At 59.7% G+C, this 19,769-nt stretch overlaps 1 protein-coding gene across 3 annotated transcripts; it reads right to left on the bottom strand.

Moving 5' to 3' along the window:
* Window positions 1-574: 574 nt before the first annotated feature.
* Window positions 575-19,397, bottom strand: STARD3 (StAR related lipid transfer domain containing 3). 3 transcript variants are annotated; one of them, XM_039565814.1, is made up of 15 exons: window positions 19,314-19,397; window positions 14,254-14,509; window positions 11,338-11,415; window positions 11,056-11,133; window positions 10,912-10,965; window positions 10,688-10,805; window positions 9,586-9,681; window positions 8,588-8,640; window positions 7,771-7,863; window positions 6,539-6,601; window positions 5,484-5,579; window positions 4,928-5,007; window positions 4,470-4,574; window positions 3,195-3,288; window positions 575-1,255 (listed from the first exon to the last, which is right to left on the bottom strand). In XM_039565814.1, exons 2-15 carry the CDS (start codon window positions 14,464-14,466, stop codon window positions 1,151-1,153), a joined length of 1,326 nt encoding a protein of 441 aa, XP_039421748.1. In that variant the 5' UTR covers window positions 14,467-14,509; window positions 19,314-19,397; the 3' UTR covers window positions 575-1,150. The 3 variants fall into 3 exon arrangements, with proteins under 3 accessions (XP_039421748.1, XP_039421750.1, XP_039421749.1); XM_039565816.1 differs by having other exon boundaries at window positions 19,318-19,384; XM_039565815.1 differs by lacking the exon at window positions 19,314-19,397 and adding an exon at window positions 19,155-19,278.
* Between the last annotated feature and the right edge of the window lie 372 nt (window positions 19,398-19,769).

Here is a 19,769-nt window from a genome sequence, read left to right as displayed (position 1 = left end):
AGGATGTGGGGCTCCAGCCCCCCCAGACACCCTCCCAGGCGTGGAGGTCCCACCCCAGGGGATGAACCCAGGGTTGGGGGGCACTGGGGGCGGCCAGGGGAGACAGGAACGCTGCAGGTCGATGGAGCTGCCAGTGCCATCCCAGGGTGGGAGCCAGTGCCACCCATGGCCAGTGCCACCCATGGCCAGTGGCCCAAGGAGCCTGCAGACCCCACCCTTTGGCGCTGGGGGCGGTGGGGGGGGCTCCAGGCTGACCCCAACCCCACCTGCACCCACACCCCTTCGATTCCCTGGGTGACAGAGGGCATGCGGGTGACACGGAGCTGCAAACAGTGCAAGGCTTTAATTCAGCCCCCACACATTGACCGGGGGTGGGGGCCGGACCCCCAGGCCCTGGAGGGGGTGCAGAGAGCCCGGGGGGGGGGGTCTGTGGGTGCCCCCCTCCCCTCCTGCAGCGCAGCCCCCACGTGCGGGCGGCCCCGCGCTGCCGCTGCTGCCGCTGCTGCTGCTGTTTTTAGAGCAGCACACGGCGCTCACAGGTAGAGAAACTGCAGTCGCCCCCGCAGCCCCCACCCCCAACGCCCCCCCCCCGCACCCCCAAAAGGGATCAAAGTCTCTGCTTAAGGCAAATCCCGCGCTGGCTCCACCGGGGGCTGCAGCTTTGGGAAGGGGGGGGGTCTCAGCCAGCGGCAAGGGGAGGTTTGGGGGGTCCCCAGCGCTGTCCCCGGGGTGGGGGGCACAGCCCCAAGGGGCACGGTGGGTGTGGGGGGGCACGAATTGTGCCTTCACCTGCTGGTGGAGGGGCAGAGCCCGGCACGGGGCTCAGCTGAGTCCTCACCCCGACATGGCCACCACATCTGTCCCCGCTTCCTCACGGAATTGGGGCGCGGGGACAGGAATCTGGGGGTGCCAGCTGAGCCCCCAAGCCGTGTGTGGGGAGGGGGCATCAGCCCAGCCCCCGGGGAGGGCAGGGCAGGGGTTTGGCACAGAACAGTCAGGTCCAGGGCCCCAGTCGAGGGCAGCCGTGGTGGGAGGAGGGGCTGAGCTCCCCCTGGCCTCAGCCCAGGGCTGGCAGTGGGGGGACCCCTCCTTGGGGGGTGCAGGGTTCTGTCCCCATCCTCCGCCGAGCAGAGAGGGCAGCGGAGCGTCCTCAGGGCTTGGAGCAGAGCTCGGCCATGCGCTGGCGCAGGTGGAAGGCGAACTCGAACATGGTGGCAGCCAGGCTCTGGTGGATCAGGTACCGGGGCAGGCGACCCTGTGGACACAGGACAGGGACATGGGGCCATGAGGGACGATTTGGAGCTGGGAGTTGCCCCCATCCCACCCCAGAGGGTTCCAGAGACAGGGATACAGGGCCAGGAGCCAGGGCTGGGGGCTGCCCCCGTCTCACTCTAGAGGGTTCCAGGGACATCAGTGAGGTTTTGGGGCTGGGGTCTGCCCCCATCCCATTCTGGAGGGTTCCAGGGACACGGAGCCATGAATAAGGGCTGGGGGTTGGTCCCATCCCACTCCAGGGTGTTCCAGGGACATGAGGATTTGGGGCTGGGGGCTGCCCCCATCACGCCCTGGGGGGATCCAGGGACACGGGGCCGTATGCAAGGGCTGAGGCTGGGGGCTGTCCCCCATCCCATCCCATCCCATCCCATCCCACCCCACCCCAGAGGCATCCAGGGATGCAGGAGCACCGCTGCGCGGAGCTGCGGCTCTCAGGGAGCTTTGATCCGGGGGAGGAACTGCAACGTGGTTGGATTTCTCTAAAAAAGCCCTGCACGACTCACCCCCCACCGCCTCGGCCTCGGCTCCACGGTGGGAGATCCATGAAAAAATAATAATCCTTGTCTCTGGGGGCAGGGAGCTGCGGCAGGGCCGGGAGCCGCTCCAGGGGCACGGAGGGATGACTGGCCAACTATCCCGGGGGTCAGGCAGGCTCAGGACACTCCCCTCCCCTGGGATTGGGGTGGTGCAGCACAGATCTTTTCCTGGAGCAGGTTTTCCCTCGGACACAGGGGCAGGAAAAGCTCGAGGCCGCTGCTCCAGGGGCCATTTCGGCCGCTTCCCGACAGCAGCTCCGGACCCAAACACGAACACGTGCGGAATCCTCCCTCCCCCAAGGAGCAGGAAGGGATGAGCCACGGGCTATAAATACTCGTGCAGGGCCGAAGGGTAGAGCGAGGAGCTGCGGAGGGGTCTGGGCGCTGGCAGAGCCCCTCGGGAAGGTGCTGGGAGCACTTGGGGGTTATTAATAGCTCGGCATTCCTTCCACGGCGCAGGCGGCGCCGGGAGCGCTCGGCCCGGGAAGCACAAGGAACCTCTTTTCTTTCCGAGCCCCACCACGGGGGGTTTGGTATCCCCCCAAAACCTGCCCGTGATGGGCGCCAGATCCACGAAAGGAAAACACACCCCTGGCACAACGGGGCGGGAAGGGCACGCTCTGCTCTCGGCGCTTCCCAAACCTTTCCCGAAGCGTTTGGCAAGACAGGCAGGAGCCGCTGGGCTCTGGGGGAGGGGAGGGGGCCGTGGGAGGGGAGGGGAGGAGAGGGGAGGGGGCCGCAGCGCTGCAGCACAGCCGAGGGATGAATGGAGCCTTTGTGCTGCTGCGGCAGCGCCGTTACCACGTCAACCTTCCGCGGAGGAAGGAACGGGGCCAACTCCGCTCCTGCTCCCGCATCCGCCCCATCCCGGTCCCTCCGTGCGCTGCCTTTTGTCCAGGGACACCGGCAAGGACACGAAGCTCTGCAAATAGCTCCAGACCCAGGGCAGCTCACTCCCCCGGGGGTGGGTATGGGGTGCTTGTGGTTGTGCCAGGGGGTTCGGGAGCAGGGAATTGCCCCTCTGGAGTGTTCCCGGGAGCGGTCGGGCACAGAACTTCCCGTGCCTCAAACTGGTTTTGGTGATCAAAGAGGATAAAAATGTCCTCTCCCCCAGTCCTGTGCTCAGAGGTGAAACCCCTAAGTGAGATCTTAAGTAAGGAAGAGCTTCCAGGTAAGGAAGAGCTTCCCAAACTCCCACCATGAAAGGAGGGGGATTTTTGGGTAGTTTAACTCCCACCTGCCAAACCTGAGTCCCTTCAGGGGACTCAGTGCTCGCTAAGGGGCCACTCCTGGCTGCTGGGATCCCAGAGCAGGGCCTTGGGATGCTGGATCCCAGGGGAGAGGGGAGAGCTGTGCTGGGGACAGTAAAGGAACTGACTTTACCTTCAGATCCGTGTTGAGAATCCAGATGAAGGTGCAGACCTTGGCATTGCTGGGACATTTCAGGACGATGAATCCTCCAGGTCCGTTCTCACCCCTGTGGGAGGAAAGCCAAGAGGGTCAGGCAGAACCAGGCTGGAATTCAGGCTGGGATTCTCTGGGGCTCTGGGATGCACCGCACGGAGCTGAGCCTGGCAGCGAAGGCCAGAGCCTGGTGGGGCAGGAGCAGATGCTGGGAGCCGGGGAAGGTATGTGCCTTGGCTCCAGGTACACGAGCCAGCACGGCAGGGCAGCTTTCCCACAGGTGCCTTGGCAGCAGCGGTGCCAGGGCCGCCGGTGGAGCAGCAGCTCTGCCTCTGGATCGTGCCAGCTGTTCCCCACGGGAAGCTCTCACCAGGCACAACCCCAGCTGCAAACAAGAGGTCCCAGGGAGCTCTGTGTGCTCAGGACAGGCTCGGCTCTTGTCACTGCAGCCCCCAGATCCTTCCTGGCACCATCTGATCCGTCTCCGAGACGGGAGCTGTGCACACACAGCCCAAATACAGATTTCCCTTTCCCTTCCCTCTTCAGAACATGCTATTTTTGCTGTGTGCGTTTGTTCAAGGATTTTTCCAGGCCCTGAAAGTCCCCGGTTCCTAAATAGACTGAGGCAGCTCCAACGGCTCTGAGATAAAGTGTCAATTACTTTAACCAGATTATTAGGAAAACCGAAGTCAGAGCACAGCAGCACAGCTGGGCCCTGGCAGGAACAAGGAGTCCTTGTCTGATGAGCCCGACCCCGCCGGGATCCATCACCAGCCTGTCCCTTCAGAATGGGAGAGGCCCAAGCCCTGCTGACATTTTGGGAGCTGCTCCATCCTTGTTTCACCCACGGGGCCATCCCTCAATGCCTCAAACTCAGTGAGCGAGCGGCTTACGAGGAGCAAAAGCATGTGAGAGGCTCAGAGCCACAGCCAGCTGTTTACTGCCCCTCAGAAATTCCTGTTTGGGAATTAACTGCTACATAAACAGGATGTGGGACTGGGATGGGGTTCGGGCTGTTACTGGTCAGCACCTCCACTCCCCCGAGCTGGGAAACGCCCCAGCACCGCTGACAGCACTGAGAGTTTCTTGAACAAAAGGAGACGAACAAGGGAAGCGAGGTTCAGCTCCACAAATAGCTCAGCTTCCTGCAAATCCTGCCAGGAAGGCAGCAGGGCTTGCAGTTAAGTGGCTCTTTGCCTCGAAGCTCTGGAGAAGTGCGTGATCCCAGCTAAAAAAACAGCACCTGCCTCTCACCTGACGTACTTGGAGAGCGGAGGCTTCAGGCTGTGCGTGGTCGACATCCCTGAGGAAACATACCTGTCTCTCCTCCTCTCGATCCGACGCACGTTCACGAAATCCCTGCGCAGAGAAAGGGCTTAAAAACACACCTGGGATGTGGAGGGGGCAGATCCTACTCTCTGGACTGCTGGGAAAGGCTGTGGCAGGGCTGTGTCAACACAGGGACAAAGCACAGCCAAGCACTGTTATCTGGCAGCCTGACCGACCGGGGTTTGGAGCTCTGAGAATCCTGCCAGGAGCGTCTGGAGGAAATTTCAGGGGCTGCTCGCCCTTGGGAGTGTTACCTGCAGAGCCAAGCAGCCCTGCCACGGTGACACCAGAGCTCCCAGCAGCCCAGAGCATTCCCAGTGCCTCCTCAGAGGGGTCTCCCTGTGGTTTCGGGGGTGTTTAGGGGCAGAGTGGGATGAACCGACCTTGGGGACACCACCCCGCCGGCAGCTCCTGCCGCCACGTCGTATGAGACGATCGTGTTGTCCTCGACCCTCTGCAAGATCTGGGGAAGGGGGGAATAAACAAAAAGAAGAGAGATTTGCTCAGATTGTGCCTCCAAGCCTGCACCTGCCAAGAGGATGCAACCCCTCCCCCAAATCAGCACCGGGATCAGACCAGAGGCTCTTTTGGGGCAGAGGGCGATGTGCACAGGTTCGTCTCCCGAGTTTTTGGGGGGCACAGGTGTCACCTCCAGCTCCCCACCACGAGGCCCAGACCCTCCCACCAGGCAGAGGCAGGTTTGGCTCAGCCCTGGCCCCTGCCCCTGCCCTCCTCTCGGGCTCTTGGCCGGGCACAGGCGTGCAGCCGGCTGCTGCGGAGCGCGCGGAGCGCACGGATGAGCGGCGGAGATTTAACGCCTCGGTGACTGGGATCCAGCTCGGCTCCAGCACCGCCAGCAGCCTCTGTTGGATGGGGAAGCTCCAGCTCTCCGCTCCAAGGAGCTCCTGTGATTAAGCCATCTTTGTCCAGCACGCTCACCTGGCAAGCTGCCACTGTTCTGTTCCACAGGATCATCTTCTCGGGCTGCAGAATCACCTCCTGGTAAACCATTTCAGGAGAGCACTGCAGGAAAGCCTGAGGACAGAGCCAGAGCAGTCAGCCAGCCCCTCTGCTCCCTTTGGGGGAGATTATTTTTAAGGAAAACAGGGCAAAACACAAAGGACAAGTGGGATCACAGCGGAGGGGAGGGGTGAGGCCGGCCTGGCTCCCGTGCATGCAAAGCTACGGCTGTCACCCCTCTATCCCAGTGCTCCCACAGGCCTGGAGGGCACACGTGGAGTCAGGGAGGACACACAGACCTCAGGATCTGGGAGTCGCTTAGCTCAGCCTGCCTGTCTGCCTCTCTCCCACCCTCAGCAGTTCCCCGTGCACCATCGCTTCGGGAAGGTGCATTTTTGACTGTTTTTTTTTTTCTCCAAGCCATTCCAAGCTCCAGCACACACAACATCCATTCCCCCGCAATCCCCACGGGAGCGGGGATCTTCGGAGGCAAACGGTTAATGCAGGAAAGTGGGACCATCCAGCTTTTGCTGGTGAACACAGAGCTGCTCCACTGGCAGCTCCTGCCAGCGAGGCAACATATGCACTGGAACAAAGAAAAGCCACGGCAGCACTGACGCTTCATTAAAGCGTGGTTCCCAGCCAAGCCACTCCAGCTTGGGAGAGGGCACGGAGCAAGGCACTTCCGAGCGGCTCTTCCCGGTGCCAGGCAGCAGCAGACGCACGCTCAGCCCTGGCCTTGCTGGCAATTAGTTCCAATTAGCCTCCTTGGTCAGATTAGTCTGAGATGCTGGGGTTGGAAGCGAGTCTTGCAGTCACCTGCTCCCGACTCTACCAGCGGAGTCTGGGGCCCAGGATATTTACTGGGGACTTTGTCTGCCGGCCAAGGGGTTTTCCTGGAGAGATTCCCTAGTGCTGTTCATCTGTCTCAAGCACGGGGAGCGTGTTTTGCAGCCTGACCTGTCCTGAAAGCTGAGCCGTGGCTTTTCCCCCGTGCCAAAGAGACCAAGGAATCAGCCCAAGGATGTTCTTACCTTTAAAATAAAGGTCTTGCCGTGGAAAGGGATTTCAAAAGTGTAAACAACATCACCGAAGTCCTGTGCAAGAGATGAGAAAGTTGTATTTCTGCCAGTAAAAGGGAATGTTTCTATTTGGGGTGAAGTTTGCTAAAACTCTTGAGGCTCCTGTCACCCCCTCCAGCCCCCAATCACCCCCTGCCCCCCACACCAGGCAGCGACCCCAGCGCGGAAACCACCCCGAGCACAATTCCAGTTGGCCATGCCTAAATTTCCATCAACAAAACAATATCCAGAGAGGCAGCAGGGATGAGACAGAAAAAGAATCCGCCCCGTGCCAGGCTGCAAACCCCACGTCAAGGTCACATTCTCTTTGTAGCAGCACCGGGGTGCGAAGGGGGTTCGCTGCCAGCGCTGCTGGTGTTACCTACGGCTGAGAAGAGCCTCCCCAGAGGGGCCGGGGATGGGCAGATGAAAACCTTTCATCGTTAGCCCTGTGTTAAACTCTGATTAGTCTATTTAAATCCATCCCCCTTTGGAAAAAGAAAACAATCTGCCCAGCTAGTTTGGCATCAGACAAAGGATCACTTGACAGGGGAATTTGAAACACCAGATGAGACAGCAGTTTGCAGGATTCGCACCCCCCCAGCCATGTTTCAACCTCGTGAAACAAGGTTGGGTTTGGGGGGCGAACCCCTCCTCTTTTTCTGTGCTCTTCAGAGAGAGAAAAGAGATCTGGGCACCCCAGAAAAGTTTGGAGTGGGCAGAGCCACATCCAAAATTTACACCCCAGCACCCAGCAGGTTCCAGGTGCTGGGGAAGGGGGACACCAGTGGCTTTTGGGGGTGGGAAGAGCAGTTTGTGCCCCACACTCTCCTGTGGCCAGTCTGGGCCCCCAGCAGGCTCAAAGGCACTGGGCCATGGAGCAAGGGCACAGCTGCAGCTGTGGGATCAGCATTCCCCTGCTCCCTCCCATGGCTCTGCATCCCAAAGGTGAGCCGGCCACACCCTCTGGACAGAGGGAGGAGGGAAGGGCCCTTTCCTGTCAAACTGCAAGGCAATTAAACGTCTAATTAAATAAGAGGGGATTTTACATTTAACTGAACTGGAATAGATTCCTAATTCAATCAGGTAATTGTAACGCTTGTTAATTTTTCATGGTGCAAGGAGGTTTCCAAAGCCTCGTTTGTCCCGGTTTTTGCTAAGCCATCCATGCCCTCTGCCAGCTGGGGAGGAAAAACCACACTTGCATTGTTTTTCTCGAACTTCCAGTTCTCCTCCTGGGCGAGGATTTGGTCCACAACCTCCATGGCCTCTTTGCCTTGTCGGACATACTCCTTTTCCTGGGAAAGAAGTGAGGATTTCATTAGCCAGGCGTGCAGGAAGCTTGAGGAGTGTGTGTGTGCTGCTCCCCCCCTCCCCAGGCTGGCAGAGAGAAAGGGGATCAGAAATCTCTTAATTTGGGTCACAGAGGCCTCATTTTGGAGCTCCAAGTCACACTCCCCGCCCTGGCTGGGATCCACACACCAGCTGCTCCCGGCGGTTCCCGCCTTAGCAGGAGGGTTTCCAGCAGGCAAAGGGCTCTGGGATGTGCAGCTTCCTTCCTGGAGGAGCCAGAACTGGAGCTGAACAGCAGCAGGATCACTTGGAAAAGGGCACAAAGCCTGTGCCCAGCCAGGTTTTGGGGAGGTCAAGGGCTACCTCTCAAGCCGTAGGGACGGGTGAGGTGATGGCCATCCCAGAATGTGACCAAAGGACCAGGGATGGAAGGGGGAAGGGAGAGGGACAGGCAGCAGCACAGCCAGAACACCTCCCTGTGGGATGCTGCAGGGAAGAGCACACAGCCATGGGGAAGTGGGATAAAGCTGGGGGGGCTCAGATGACCCCCTCCTGCAGTGGCCACGATGCCACCGGTCCTGTGGCACAGAGGGGACTCAGCCACACGATCCCAGAACTGAGGGGTCTGGAATGAGGGGCAGCAGAACCTGCTGGGACCACAGGACTGGGGAGACTCCCACAGCCCCGGATCAGCCTGGAGCTGAGGGCAGGGCCAGCCCCTGTTTTTACCTGAGTTGTCAAGGCCTTCCTCCCCACACCTTCCTCATCTGACTCGTCCGACCCTACAGGGAAGCACCAATTAACTCACAGTTAATCAACACCCCACTGGTACCACCTCCCTCCCTTCTCGTGGGGGACAGTGCCCGATCCCTGTTCCTTATCCAACGGGGAGGGCTGTCACTAAGGATGACTCCAGCCCTTGTCTCCCTGAACACCTGCTCAGCTCTCTGGAGGGCTGAGCTCATCCCGGGTGTCAGCTATACCAGGAACAGTGTTCCAGAGGGCTGAGCTCATCCCGGGTGTCAGCTACACTGGGACAACTATTCCAGAGAACTGGGCTCATCCTGGGTGTCAGCTACACCAGGGCAAGTGTTCCAGAGGGCTGGGCTTGTCCTGGCTATCAGCTACACCAGGACAACTGCTCAGGAAAACCGGGCTAATCCTGGGTGTCAGCTACACTGGGACAACTATTCCAGAGGGCTGAGCTCATCCCTGTCTCAGCTACACTGGGACAACTGCTCTGGAGAGCTGAGCTCATCCCGGGTCTCAGCTACACCAGGACAATCCAGCTGAGATGTCCCCACTCCCACGCCAGGAGCTCTCCGGTGCCGGCACAGGGCAGTGACGTGCCACCCTCATCCTCACCCGCCTGTGACCACCCATCCCCGTGCACTCAGCCCCCAGGGCAGCATTTTCCAAGCACACAGCTCAGAGCATTTAATCCCAAGCCCACACAAGGCTCCAGTTCCCCACAGAGCTGCTGCTGGGACCGCAGGGCCGAGGGCGGCTCCGACAAAAAGGTGTCATGGGGAGAGCGTGGCAGTGCCACCCCTGCCCGGGTGCACGCACAGAGAGGGGAGAGGGGACCCTGTTTTGCAGTGTCAGTTCTTGGAGGCTGTGCCAAGGGCTGGGGTAACAAGGCAGAGCTCATGGAAGAGATGATGGAGGTGAGGAATTCCACGGTGGGACGAGCATGGGAAGCGAGGTGATGGCACAGGTGATCTTACCTGCGAAGGACTCGGGTGGGGAGTAGAACTGTCCCTCGGAGAGGGCTCGGGGGTACAGCAGTGGTCTCGAGGCTGCAGCCTGGGCTGCCAGGAACCCTGGGAATGGGAGCACGAGGATTTAACACCTGGCAGGTTCTGGGACCCCAGCTTTGCCCGAACACCCTGTTGTTTCCCACGTTTTCCCCTGTCTTTTCCCACTGACACCAGTCAGCCTCAGCTCCTATTGCCTCATCTTTTGTCTGAGACGTTTTATCTGCCCCGGAGATCAATGGGCTCTTCTGCCTGTCAAATAATCCAAAGGCGATTAAGCATCTAATTAAATAAGAGCTTCCCCTGGAAGCAATTTGGAACCTGAGCCTAATCCAATAGAGGCATTAAACACTTGATCATTTTTCATCTTAAAGCCTCCTTGCAAGACCCAAACATCCTCTGGTGCTTTCCAGTCACAGCATTTCTGACTGAGACCCGCCTGACAAATGCCCCTTTTAGTTTAGTGCCACTTCCCAGCCAGTGACTCCTGGGAGAGGGACAAACTCCTTGTGCTGCCACAGGAATGGACAGCTATTCCAGGCCAGGCCTAGAAGGACCCTGGGAGTTACAGGGTGATGTGTGAAGCCTTAGGTCAGCCTCAATCCCTGCTCAGTGTGACCTCAGAGACCACAGGCTGCAGAATTTCACACCCCATAACTCACCCCGTGCCACATAATGTGTCTGTGACTCCAGCAGCCCTCCTGGAAAGGGCTCCAGCCAGATCCAAACACAGATATCAGGGACAGGGAGTCCAACACTCCACCTGGCATTTGCCTCACTGTTTCCAAACACTTTCCCCCATGCAGAGGTGAGCTCTGTCTCCAGCACGTCTGGCTGCAGGATCCAGTCATTGGGAAATCTGGCACATTTTTCTCCACTCAATTAAAAGATGCTTTTTATAATCTGGTATTTTCTTCCCCTGAAGGGACTTGTTGACCATAACAGAACTGAGTCAGGCACTTCCCATCCCAGCCAGCCTGGAGATGCCTTTTCCAGAAATGCCAGAGCAGCAGCAAACCCAGGCCTGGTTGGTTTTGTCCAACTCATACCAGAGAGGAGCACAAATACTCACATCGTTCCTCTTCTGCTTCCTGAGTTAGGACTTTAAAATCCAGGAACCAGGTCTCTAGCCAAGCAATGACAAAGGAGACGATGGGAAGTAAATACCCAAAAGCCCCTTTGGTCAGAAGCTGTGTGGAAAGAAGCAGAATGGAAGCACAGGGAATGATCCAAACAGGGAATAAAACAGCACTGAGAAATCACAAAGCAGCTCCCCATGAGCCCAGGGAAACCAACCTCGGAGAGGATGACCTTCACAATCAGGAAGGCACTGGATACCAGTGTAGTGACCTGAAAAATAAATGGATGGAGCTCAGATCCCTGAGAAATCCAGGAGGAGAGGGAAAACTCCCCACGGGAAAGCCCCCAGTGCCTCCTTACCGCGATGACCCACCAGTGGCGCAGGCGGACGACGGCGTAGCCCAAGAGCAGCACAACAAAGCGAAACAGAGCCAAGAGCTGCAAAAACAAACATCCAGCGACACCAGTCACTGCCCTTGTCCCTCTGCCAGGTGCTGGGAGGGCAGGGACAGGCGCCAGCTCCCGGGGAACTGAGGGGTCAAGGCTGCACCAGGAGGGATTCACTGAGGTGGGCAAGGGAAGACCCCAGACCCTCCTGGCCCTGCCAAGCTCCAGAGCCCTGCAGGAGGCTGAAATACTCACAAAGATATCAAAGAACGAGGTGTTGAATTTGTAGTTGATGATTTCACCCTTCAGGTTCTCCTTGATGCCCTCCTTGGTCTGAGGGAGACAGGGAAGCAGGAAGCTGTTGAGTGCACTGATAAGAAACTAATGGGAGAAGGAGCCAAGCAGTGCCCGGGGTTATGGCCAGGTCAGGGAATGCACCTGGAATACAAATGATCCCACGGGCCTGGCGTGGGCTCCTCTGCCAGCACAGGACCAGGGAGGATCCCATGGCACATTTCCTGCCTGGATTCACACCATGTTTCCCCCTGGGGTTCACACCGAGGAGTGTGGGTGGGGCAGGAGGGACATTAAACACCTCGAGGTGGTGATTTCCAACACCCAAATCCTTGGTGACCAGTTCCTCACAGCCTGGAGCCCCTGGATGGTCACCTCCCACTGCTGCCCACCTCGTCCAGGTCCCAGATTTCAGAGGAATGGGAGGAGACATGGGGAAAAATGGAAAACCACAGGAAAAATGTTTCTCGGGAGCCTTCACTAACGCACTGAACATCTTCCTGCAGGGGTTCTCGGGGTCACTGAGCACCTGGGGGGATTTAAGGATCCTCCTCATGCAAAGCACTGAGGGGTCCCTTCTCCCTCCAGCTGGCTTCCCATGGCTCACAGCAGTGCTCCAGGAAATCTGATGGAAGAAGGGAACCAGCAGGTTCAAACGGGCTGGCAAAGGGGAAGAGGGAGGAGAGGAGGATGCACAGCCATGGGAATCTGAGAGAGGCAAAAACACCCTCTGGGATTTACTGGAGTGTGGAAAAAGCTCATCCCGAGATAATCCAGGGTCTGACAGCCCCAGTCCTTTGGACACCATAAATCCTGGGAGCCTGGAATGGCTGTCTGTGAGGAAGTGGAGGGCTCAGGTAACTGGAACAAATGCTTCACCTTTAGGCTATGGGTTTGGACGGGGCCCAGCTGGCCGGGAGCTGGAGGAGCCGGCAGCTGTTGGATGGGCTGTGAGGAACAAGCTGGTGGATCTCGGGCCAGTCCTTGGCAGCCGAGGTGTCCTGGCACTCCAAGGGCAGCCACTGGGAAAGGATCCCTCTGGGTCAAAGCTGTGGCTTAAAATCCAGGGAGAGGGAGGCAAAAAGAGGGGGGCAAAGCTGGGCTGTGCCTCCAGCTGACCTGTGGCCATAGGACTCGAGCCAGCTTTGCTGAGTGGCCACTGAGAGCCTCTTCCCCCATCCCTGGCTCCATGGGATGCTGCAGGATGGAGGAGACACAGGGAAAGCTTTGGGTGATGGATTTTGGGGGTGTTTTCTGTTGGATGGGCTGTCAGGAACAAGTTGGTGGATGTCAGTCCCCGGCAGCCAGGGGTGTCCTGGCACTCCAAGAGCAGCACAGGCAGCCACTGGGATTGGGAAGGGATCCCTCCAGGTCTGGGATTGGGGCTTAATATAAAACAAAGGGGCAAAAAGAGGGGGGCAAAGCTGGGCTGTGCCTCCAGCTGACCTCTGGCCATGGGACTTGAGCCAGCTTTGCTGAGTGGCCACTGAGAGCCTCATCCCCACAGCCCAGCTCCATGGGATGCTGCAGGAAGGAGGAGACACAGGGAAAGCTTTGGGTCATGATCTGGGGGCTGTTTTCAGCTTAAACACAGGCTGTGCACCAGGCAGCTGAACCACCTGAGGCATCTCCCTGGCTCTGAGAGCACCCAGCCTGCACAATTACAGTTTGCTTTTAACGAGGGGCAATTTGCTCGGCTTATCTTGCAGCGAAGGAAAGCGGTTGGATAAAAAAAAAAGGCATTAGTCATGATCTCAAACCGTTGCTCTTCATAACCAGGCAAATAAGCTGCTCTAATGGCTTTAAATATGCAGCATCTCGGCTCGGGGCCCAAATATCAGCACTTAGTCACTCATTAATGGCTACCTGCACGACCCACGCTCAGCATCGCCCTGGTGACCGCACCAGGATTATCTCCTGGGGGCTGGAATTCTGCATTTTGTGGGCAGCACCTCTCTGTGAGAGAGGACTGGGACAAGGGCAGGGGGCCGGGGTCCAAGCTGGGCGGGCACGACATCATCGGCATGGCTGGAATGCTGGCTGGGAGATGGTTTTTCCTAAGGGGGGTGGGGGGCAGGGGGCTCAGGCAGGGCTCGGAGCTGCTGGCCCGGACAGTCTGTTAAGTGCAGACACCCAGAGATAAGAAGGGCAGAGATAAGAGCTGCTAAGGGAGCAACAGGATCCAGTGCTGATAAATCCAGGCCAGAGCCCAGGGTCTATCTGTTCATCTCTGCTCGGGGTGTTCCAGGGGAGGACACGGAGTACCTGAAACCAGCCAGGGCCAGTTCAGGGAAAATAAAATATAGCCCAGGGAGGGATTTGGACTTGGTGGGACTGAGGTAAATAAACTGAATTTTCCCTGTTATTGCAACACAGAGCAAACGCAGCAGCTTGTGAGTCGCTTTGGAGAGAACCAAACCACTCACATCCCCCTCAACAATCCCTTGGGAGGTGAAGCAGCACCTCCAGCTTCCCAAAGCTGAGATTAGCAGCAGAATTTTGGGATCAAAGCCCCTGGAGGATCCTCCCCTGCTCCTCTGATGCTCTGAGAACATGACAGCAGCAAACCCAGGGAACAGCTTTTCCTCAGGCCAGGGGAACAGGAGGGAAATTTGGCTCAGGTTGGTGATTCCAGAGGCCCTGGATCTTGTTACAGCACAACAAAGGGACGGTGTTAACAGCCCTGGACAGCCCCGACAAAGCCCCGGGGCAGGAAACGAGCTGGACTTTAGTTTACACTAAAGAACAGCGGCTCCTTGGCCAGCGCTGGGAACAGCAAACAAAGATCTGTCCCAGGAGTGCTGGAAGAGAGCAATTAACGGAGGGAACCGAGCTTAAAAAGGGCAAAGATTCCCCGGTCTGCTTCCTCCAACTCACATTCAGCTCGATGATCCACAACAGGGAGATGAAGAGCAGGTCGAAGGTGACGAAGAGGCAGAAGGTTCTCCTCACATCCGAGATGGCTTTTCTCTTCTCCGGGGAGAAGAAGTACGGGGAGAAGCCCTGGCTCTGGGAGAAGGAGGAGCTGATGGAGGCGATGGCCGGGAGGCTGCGTTCCAGGTCGTGCTGCAGGTCCGTGGGCTTGCTCATCCTCCGGGATCGGCTCCGGGGACATCGGCCACGGCAGCGTCACCTGCGGGGACACACGAGGGGACCCTCAGGCCTCGCCACACCCCTGCTCCTGTCCCCCTCCGATGGCAAATAATCCCAGGAGCAAAGCAGATCCCAGGGAGAAATTCTTCCCTGTGAAGGTGGGGAGGCCCTGGCACTGAGGGTACCCAGAGAAGCTGTGGCTGCCCCATCCCTGGGAGTGTCCAAGGCCGGGCTGGATGGGGCTTGGAGCAACCTGGGACAGTGGAAGGTGCCTATGGCAGGGGGTTGGAACAAGATGAGCTTTAACACCAGTAGGAAAAGGGGCTCCAAACCCCATGGAGATGCTGTGGGAGCAGGAAAAAGGGCCCCAAACTCCACAGAGATGCCATGGCAGCAGGAAAAGGAGCTGCAAAGCCCATGGAGATGCTGTGGAAGCAGGAAAAGGGCCCCAAAGCCCATGGAGATGCTGTGGAAGCAGGAAAAGGGGTCTGAGGATGTTTTGGGAGCACTCCCTGGAATCACAGAGCCACCCCACCCTCACCTCTGCAGGGAAGGCAAAGCCTCGGGAGCCAATCATCCCACTGGGCACAGACCCCAACCTGTACAGCCAGGACAGGGCCTGATGCCCAACTGGGCCAGGCAGAGCAACAGGGCGGCTGCAGGGAAGGAGCTGCTCCATGTCCCAGTGTCCCAAAGGCAGCAGGGAAGGAGCTGCTCCGTGTCCCAAAGGCAGCAGGGAAGGAGCTGCTCCGTGTCCCGGCCCCGCCTGGCAGTGCCGGGCACACGATCCCGGCACGAGTGAGGCGCTGGAAGGCCGGGGCTGTTTTCCTGCAGCTGTGCCAACCATTGTATGGAGATTTTTCCTCTCCGTCAGCGCAGCACAAGGAGGCCCCTGTGGGAAGGGAGCGTGACGGGAGCGCACGTGGGAGACAAACACGGAACGAGGATCCCAAAACAGGTCGGGCCAGGGATCTGTCAGCGCCGGCCCCGCCACCTCCGAGTCACCCACGGCAACGGCATGGCCACCAACTCCTTCCCTGCTAAATCCTCCTGCTCAAGGATGTTTTGCCTCCAAAAAAATCCCCCCTGGACTGTTTCGGGCGTGAGCTCCTGCCCCGGCAGTTCTGTGCCCGCCAGGATCCCAGTGGGGTTTGTCCACCACAGATCCCACTCGTGACACCCAGGAGGCTGCAGAGTCCAGGGAAAAAGGTCACGAGGTTGTGCCCAGATCTGTGGGAAGTGGAAATCCCCAAGGAATGTGAAGCCAGGCATGCTCCAGGAGCACCTGCAGGAGCCGAGCACAGCCCGATTTGGGGCGATTTGGGGCACTCTGGATCCCTGAGCCAGCGGCTTTTGCATCCCACCCCCGGGAGTGCTGGGGCTGGAAAGGGAACAAAGCTGGACTCCTGTCAAGTCCCTGTTAGTCCCTCTTGGAGGCACTTGGGAAGGAGCTGGAATCCTTGTCACTTCGGATCAGCTGCTCCGCGCGCCGGGCCCGGCTCGAAGTGACAAAAGTTAAGGACATCTGTGAGGGATAAATAATAAATCCCCCCACGCTGGGGCTGCTGCCGCCTCCTCCTCCCCTCCAACAGCACTTTGCACTTAGGCAGCCCCTCCCCAACTTTCACAGCGCTTTAAAATCACCCAGAGAGGCTCCAGGGACCTGATCCTGGGATGCCGAGCGGGGTCAACAACGGGGTGTTGGGACGTGGCAGGACACGGGGACGCGGCAGGACACGGCACCAGAGCACCCTGGTGCAGCTCATCCATCACTAATCCCAGCCTTCCCAAGGAGGTTTAGGCTGTTTTGGACACACGGCCCTCCCAAACCATCCAATTCCCGAGGGAGAACCTGCACCGTGGGGCAGAGCAGGAATGTTTGAATCCCAGACAAACCACCACCATCCCCCCTCCACTGGAGCTGCTCCCTCCAGCAGCTGAGAGCTCGGAGCAGGGGCTGAACGTGGAGAAACGTGGCTGTTCCTGGGTGACAGATGAATTATTGAGCGCCCCGATGCTCCATTATGCATTCCAGCATCCTCCGCATCCCGCTCCGGCAGCCCAGGGGCCGGGAAGGAGGGGGTCGGTGGTGGGGGGGGTGTTGGGCTCTGCTCCCAGGGAATGAGGGATGGGGTGAGAGGGAACAGCCTCAAGCTGTGCCCAGGGAGGGTCAGGGTGGACATCAGGGGGGATTTATTCACTGGAAGGACAGTCAGGCAGGGAATGGTGGAGTTGCCATCCCTGGAATGGTTAAAAAAACGTGTGGATGTGGCACTTGGGGACACGGGTTAGGGGTGACTCGGCCGTGCTGGGTTAAGGGTTGGCCTTGATGATCTTGAAGGGCTTTTCCAGCCTAAATTATTCCAGGATTCCATTCCAGAGAGGGACAAATGCTGCTGGGGGGCCACCCCGGGTGACAAATCACAGCCCAGGGGACATCCTGGATGACAGATCACGGCCTGGGGGTCACCCCAAGAGACAGATCACAGCCCAGGGGACATCCTGGATGACAGATCACAGCCTGGGGGATGCCCTGAGTGACAAATCACAGCCCAGGGGACACCTTGGGTGACAAATCACAGCCTGGAGGGACATCCTGGGTGACAGATCACAGCCCAAGGGACGCTCCAGGGACCTTTCTGGGCTTCTCTGCCTTGAAAGAAGGGGATTTTGGGACTGTGGGGAAGGATTTTTGCTGGGAAAACCTCCTGGTTTGGGGATTAGGAGGTGATGGGGGCTGCAGGGACAAGGGTGACGCCACATCCCGCAGATCCCAGCAGGAAGCAAACACGGAGGAGAGGCGGGTGGTGAAATCCTGCTCCAGTATCCAACACCAACACCCAGCAAAACCCCATCAGCCCAGTGCCACCACAGCCCAGTGCCATCATCAGCCCAGTGCCGCCCAGTGCCACCACCCCAAAACATTGCCAGCCCAGTGCCACCAGCAGCCCTGAGCCATCATCCTCCCAGTGCCACCACAACTCAGTGCCACCATGGCCCAGCGCCACCGCCCCAAAAGATCATCAGCCCAGCACCACCAGAGCCCAGTGCCACCACCCCAAAACCCCGTCAGCCCATTCCAGTAGGACACTGGCCACCAAAACATTCCCAGAGGCTGTGCCAAGGCACATCCCAACCCCACCACAGCCCCTCGAAGCCCCGTGTCACCCCCTCCCTGTGTCACCTTCCCATGCCAACCCCAGCCCCTCATTAGCACCGTTTGCTCATTAATGACCCACCTCCCAGTCAGGAGCTTTTCCCACCCCATGACACCACTTCTCCTTCCTCCCACGCTTCCCCCGGGCTCATGTGACAATCCCTCCTGTCCCCTCTTCTGTCCCCTCTCTCGGGACGTGCAGCCCAGGGTGGGGAACACCCACAGTGGGACCCCCCGAACCCCTGCAGCCCCCTGAGCCATCCCAGGGGTGACGGACATGGGATCACTGTGGGATATTCCAGAGGGTGGAGTTTGCCAGGTGAGAGAGCACCTGGAGAAGCAGAGGGATGGAGACCCCGACTGCTCCGCTGGGCACTGAGAGGTGTCTGAGCTTCCCTTTAAAACAACAAAAAAAGGTCACTATTAACCCAGACACCGAACTGCCGTCCCAAAAAAACCAGGAAGGATCCAACAGCTTCGGCAAAGCACTGGAGAGGCCTCGGTTCAGCGCAAAGTGAACCCCCGAGAGCCTGCTCCCCCCGAGCACTGCAGGGAGAGATGGGGAAACTCAGAGAGCCTCAGGAAAAGCGGCTTTGTCCCGGAGCCAGGCGCGGAATCCTGCAGCGGCCCAAATTTCCCCTCATTTCCAGAAGGTCTGGGCTGAGATTTTCGGGCTTTCCTTCCTACGTCCCAAAGGCAGCGGGAGGCACAGCCCAGCCCAGCATTTGGGGGTTTCGGCACTCGGAGCCCCCGCGGGACCCCCGTGCTGCGACCCCCCGGTCCCGCGGGGCCGCTCCGGGGGTCGGGATGTGGAACCCTCGGGATGTGGAACCCTCGGGATGTGGAACCCTCGGGCACAGCCACGGAGGGGCTTCACGCCGCCCCCTCCCCCCAGCAAAAGGGTCCCCGGGGTGGTCCCGGCGTTGCCCTTCCTCGATGAAGCCCAAGGGCTTTTCCAGGGCCCCGGAACAGCGGGAAGAGCCCGGGAGCCCAGCACAGACCCACCCCTCGCTCGGAGCCCCCACCCTGCAGCCCCCGGCCCGAGGGACCCCCGCGGGTATCCCAGAGCTCAGAGTTTGCCACGGGATGGATGGCAGGGCAGTGCCGGGACCCCCGAGCCCCCTGCCCTCCAAGGAGCCTCCCCGACACCCGCCCGGTCCCAGACTCCCGTTCCCCGCAGGTTCCCGGAGGTGACACCGGTGAAAGCCGCTCGGACCCGGGCGATTCTCGCCCCTCGGCCGCTCTCGGGGCTCCCCGCGCCGCGGTCCCGCTGCCGGGAAACCCGAGATCCGCCCGAAGGGCTCCGGGAGCGCCGGCGAAGCGCGGCCAGAGCGTATAACGGGACCGCCCGTGCCCCGGCCCCGCCGGGGCTGCCCTGGGGACGGGGCCCGAACGGGAGCCCCGGGGCTGCCGGAGGCCTCCCGGCGTTGGGAACTAGGCTCCGTAGGGCCGAGTCCCGATAACCGGGTCCTGAGCCGGCACTGAGCGCAGAACCCGCAGTGACAGACCCGTCCCGTCCCGCTCTCACCGGCGGCTGCGCTCCCGGGCGCGGGAGCGGCACCGAGGCCCCACCGAGGCTGAGCCACCGGGGCCCGCGCACAGCCCGGCACCGCCCGCCCCAGAGCCGGGCCCGGGGATGCTCGTGAGCCCCCGGGGTGCCCCGGAGCCCGCGTGTCCCCGCCGGTACCTCCCGGTGCCGGTGCCGAGTCCGGGTCCCGCCGGGCGCCGCTTCCGGCCCCGCTGCCACCTCTGACCCCGGAAGGGAAACTCCAGAGCGAGGCTGCGCCGGCACCGACCATCGCCGGCTGCGGGGGGAGCGGGGGACAGACCATTCACCGCGGGAGGGGGAAGCAGGGCTGGGAGAGACCATTCACCGCGGGAGGGGGGGTCGGTGGGGCTGGGAACGGCCGTTGCGCGTGGAAGGGGGAATCACTATGACTGGGGAGACCATTTCTCATGCGGGGGATCAATAGAGATCAATAACCATTCCTCTTGGGGGGTGGAATCAGTAGGGCTGGGAGGGACCATTCCAAAGGGGGAAATCAGTGGGGTGAGGGCAAGACCATTCCCCGTGTGGAGAGGGGGTGTCTGTGGGGTGAGCAAGGGAGACCCTTGTGGGGTGTCAGTGGATCTGGGAGAGACC

This window comes from Corvus cornix, chromosome 27, assembly GCF_000738735.6.
Source record: "Corvus cornix cornix isolate S_Up_H32 chromosome 27, ASM73873v5, whole genome shotgun sequence".
Lineage (NCBI taxonomy): Eukaryota > Metazoa > Chordata > Aves > Passeriformes > Corvidae > Corvus > Corvus cornix.
This window is presented reverse-complemented; position numbering and strand designations above follow the sequence as displayed.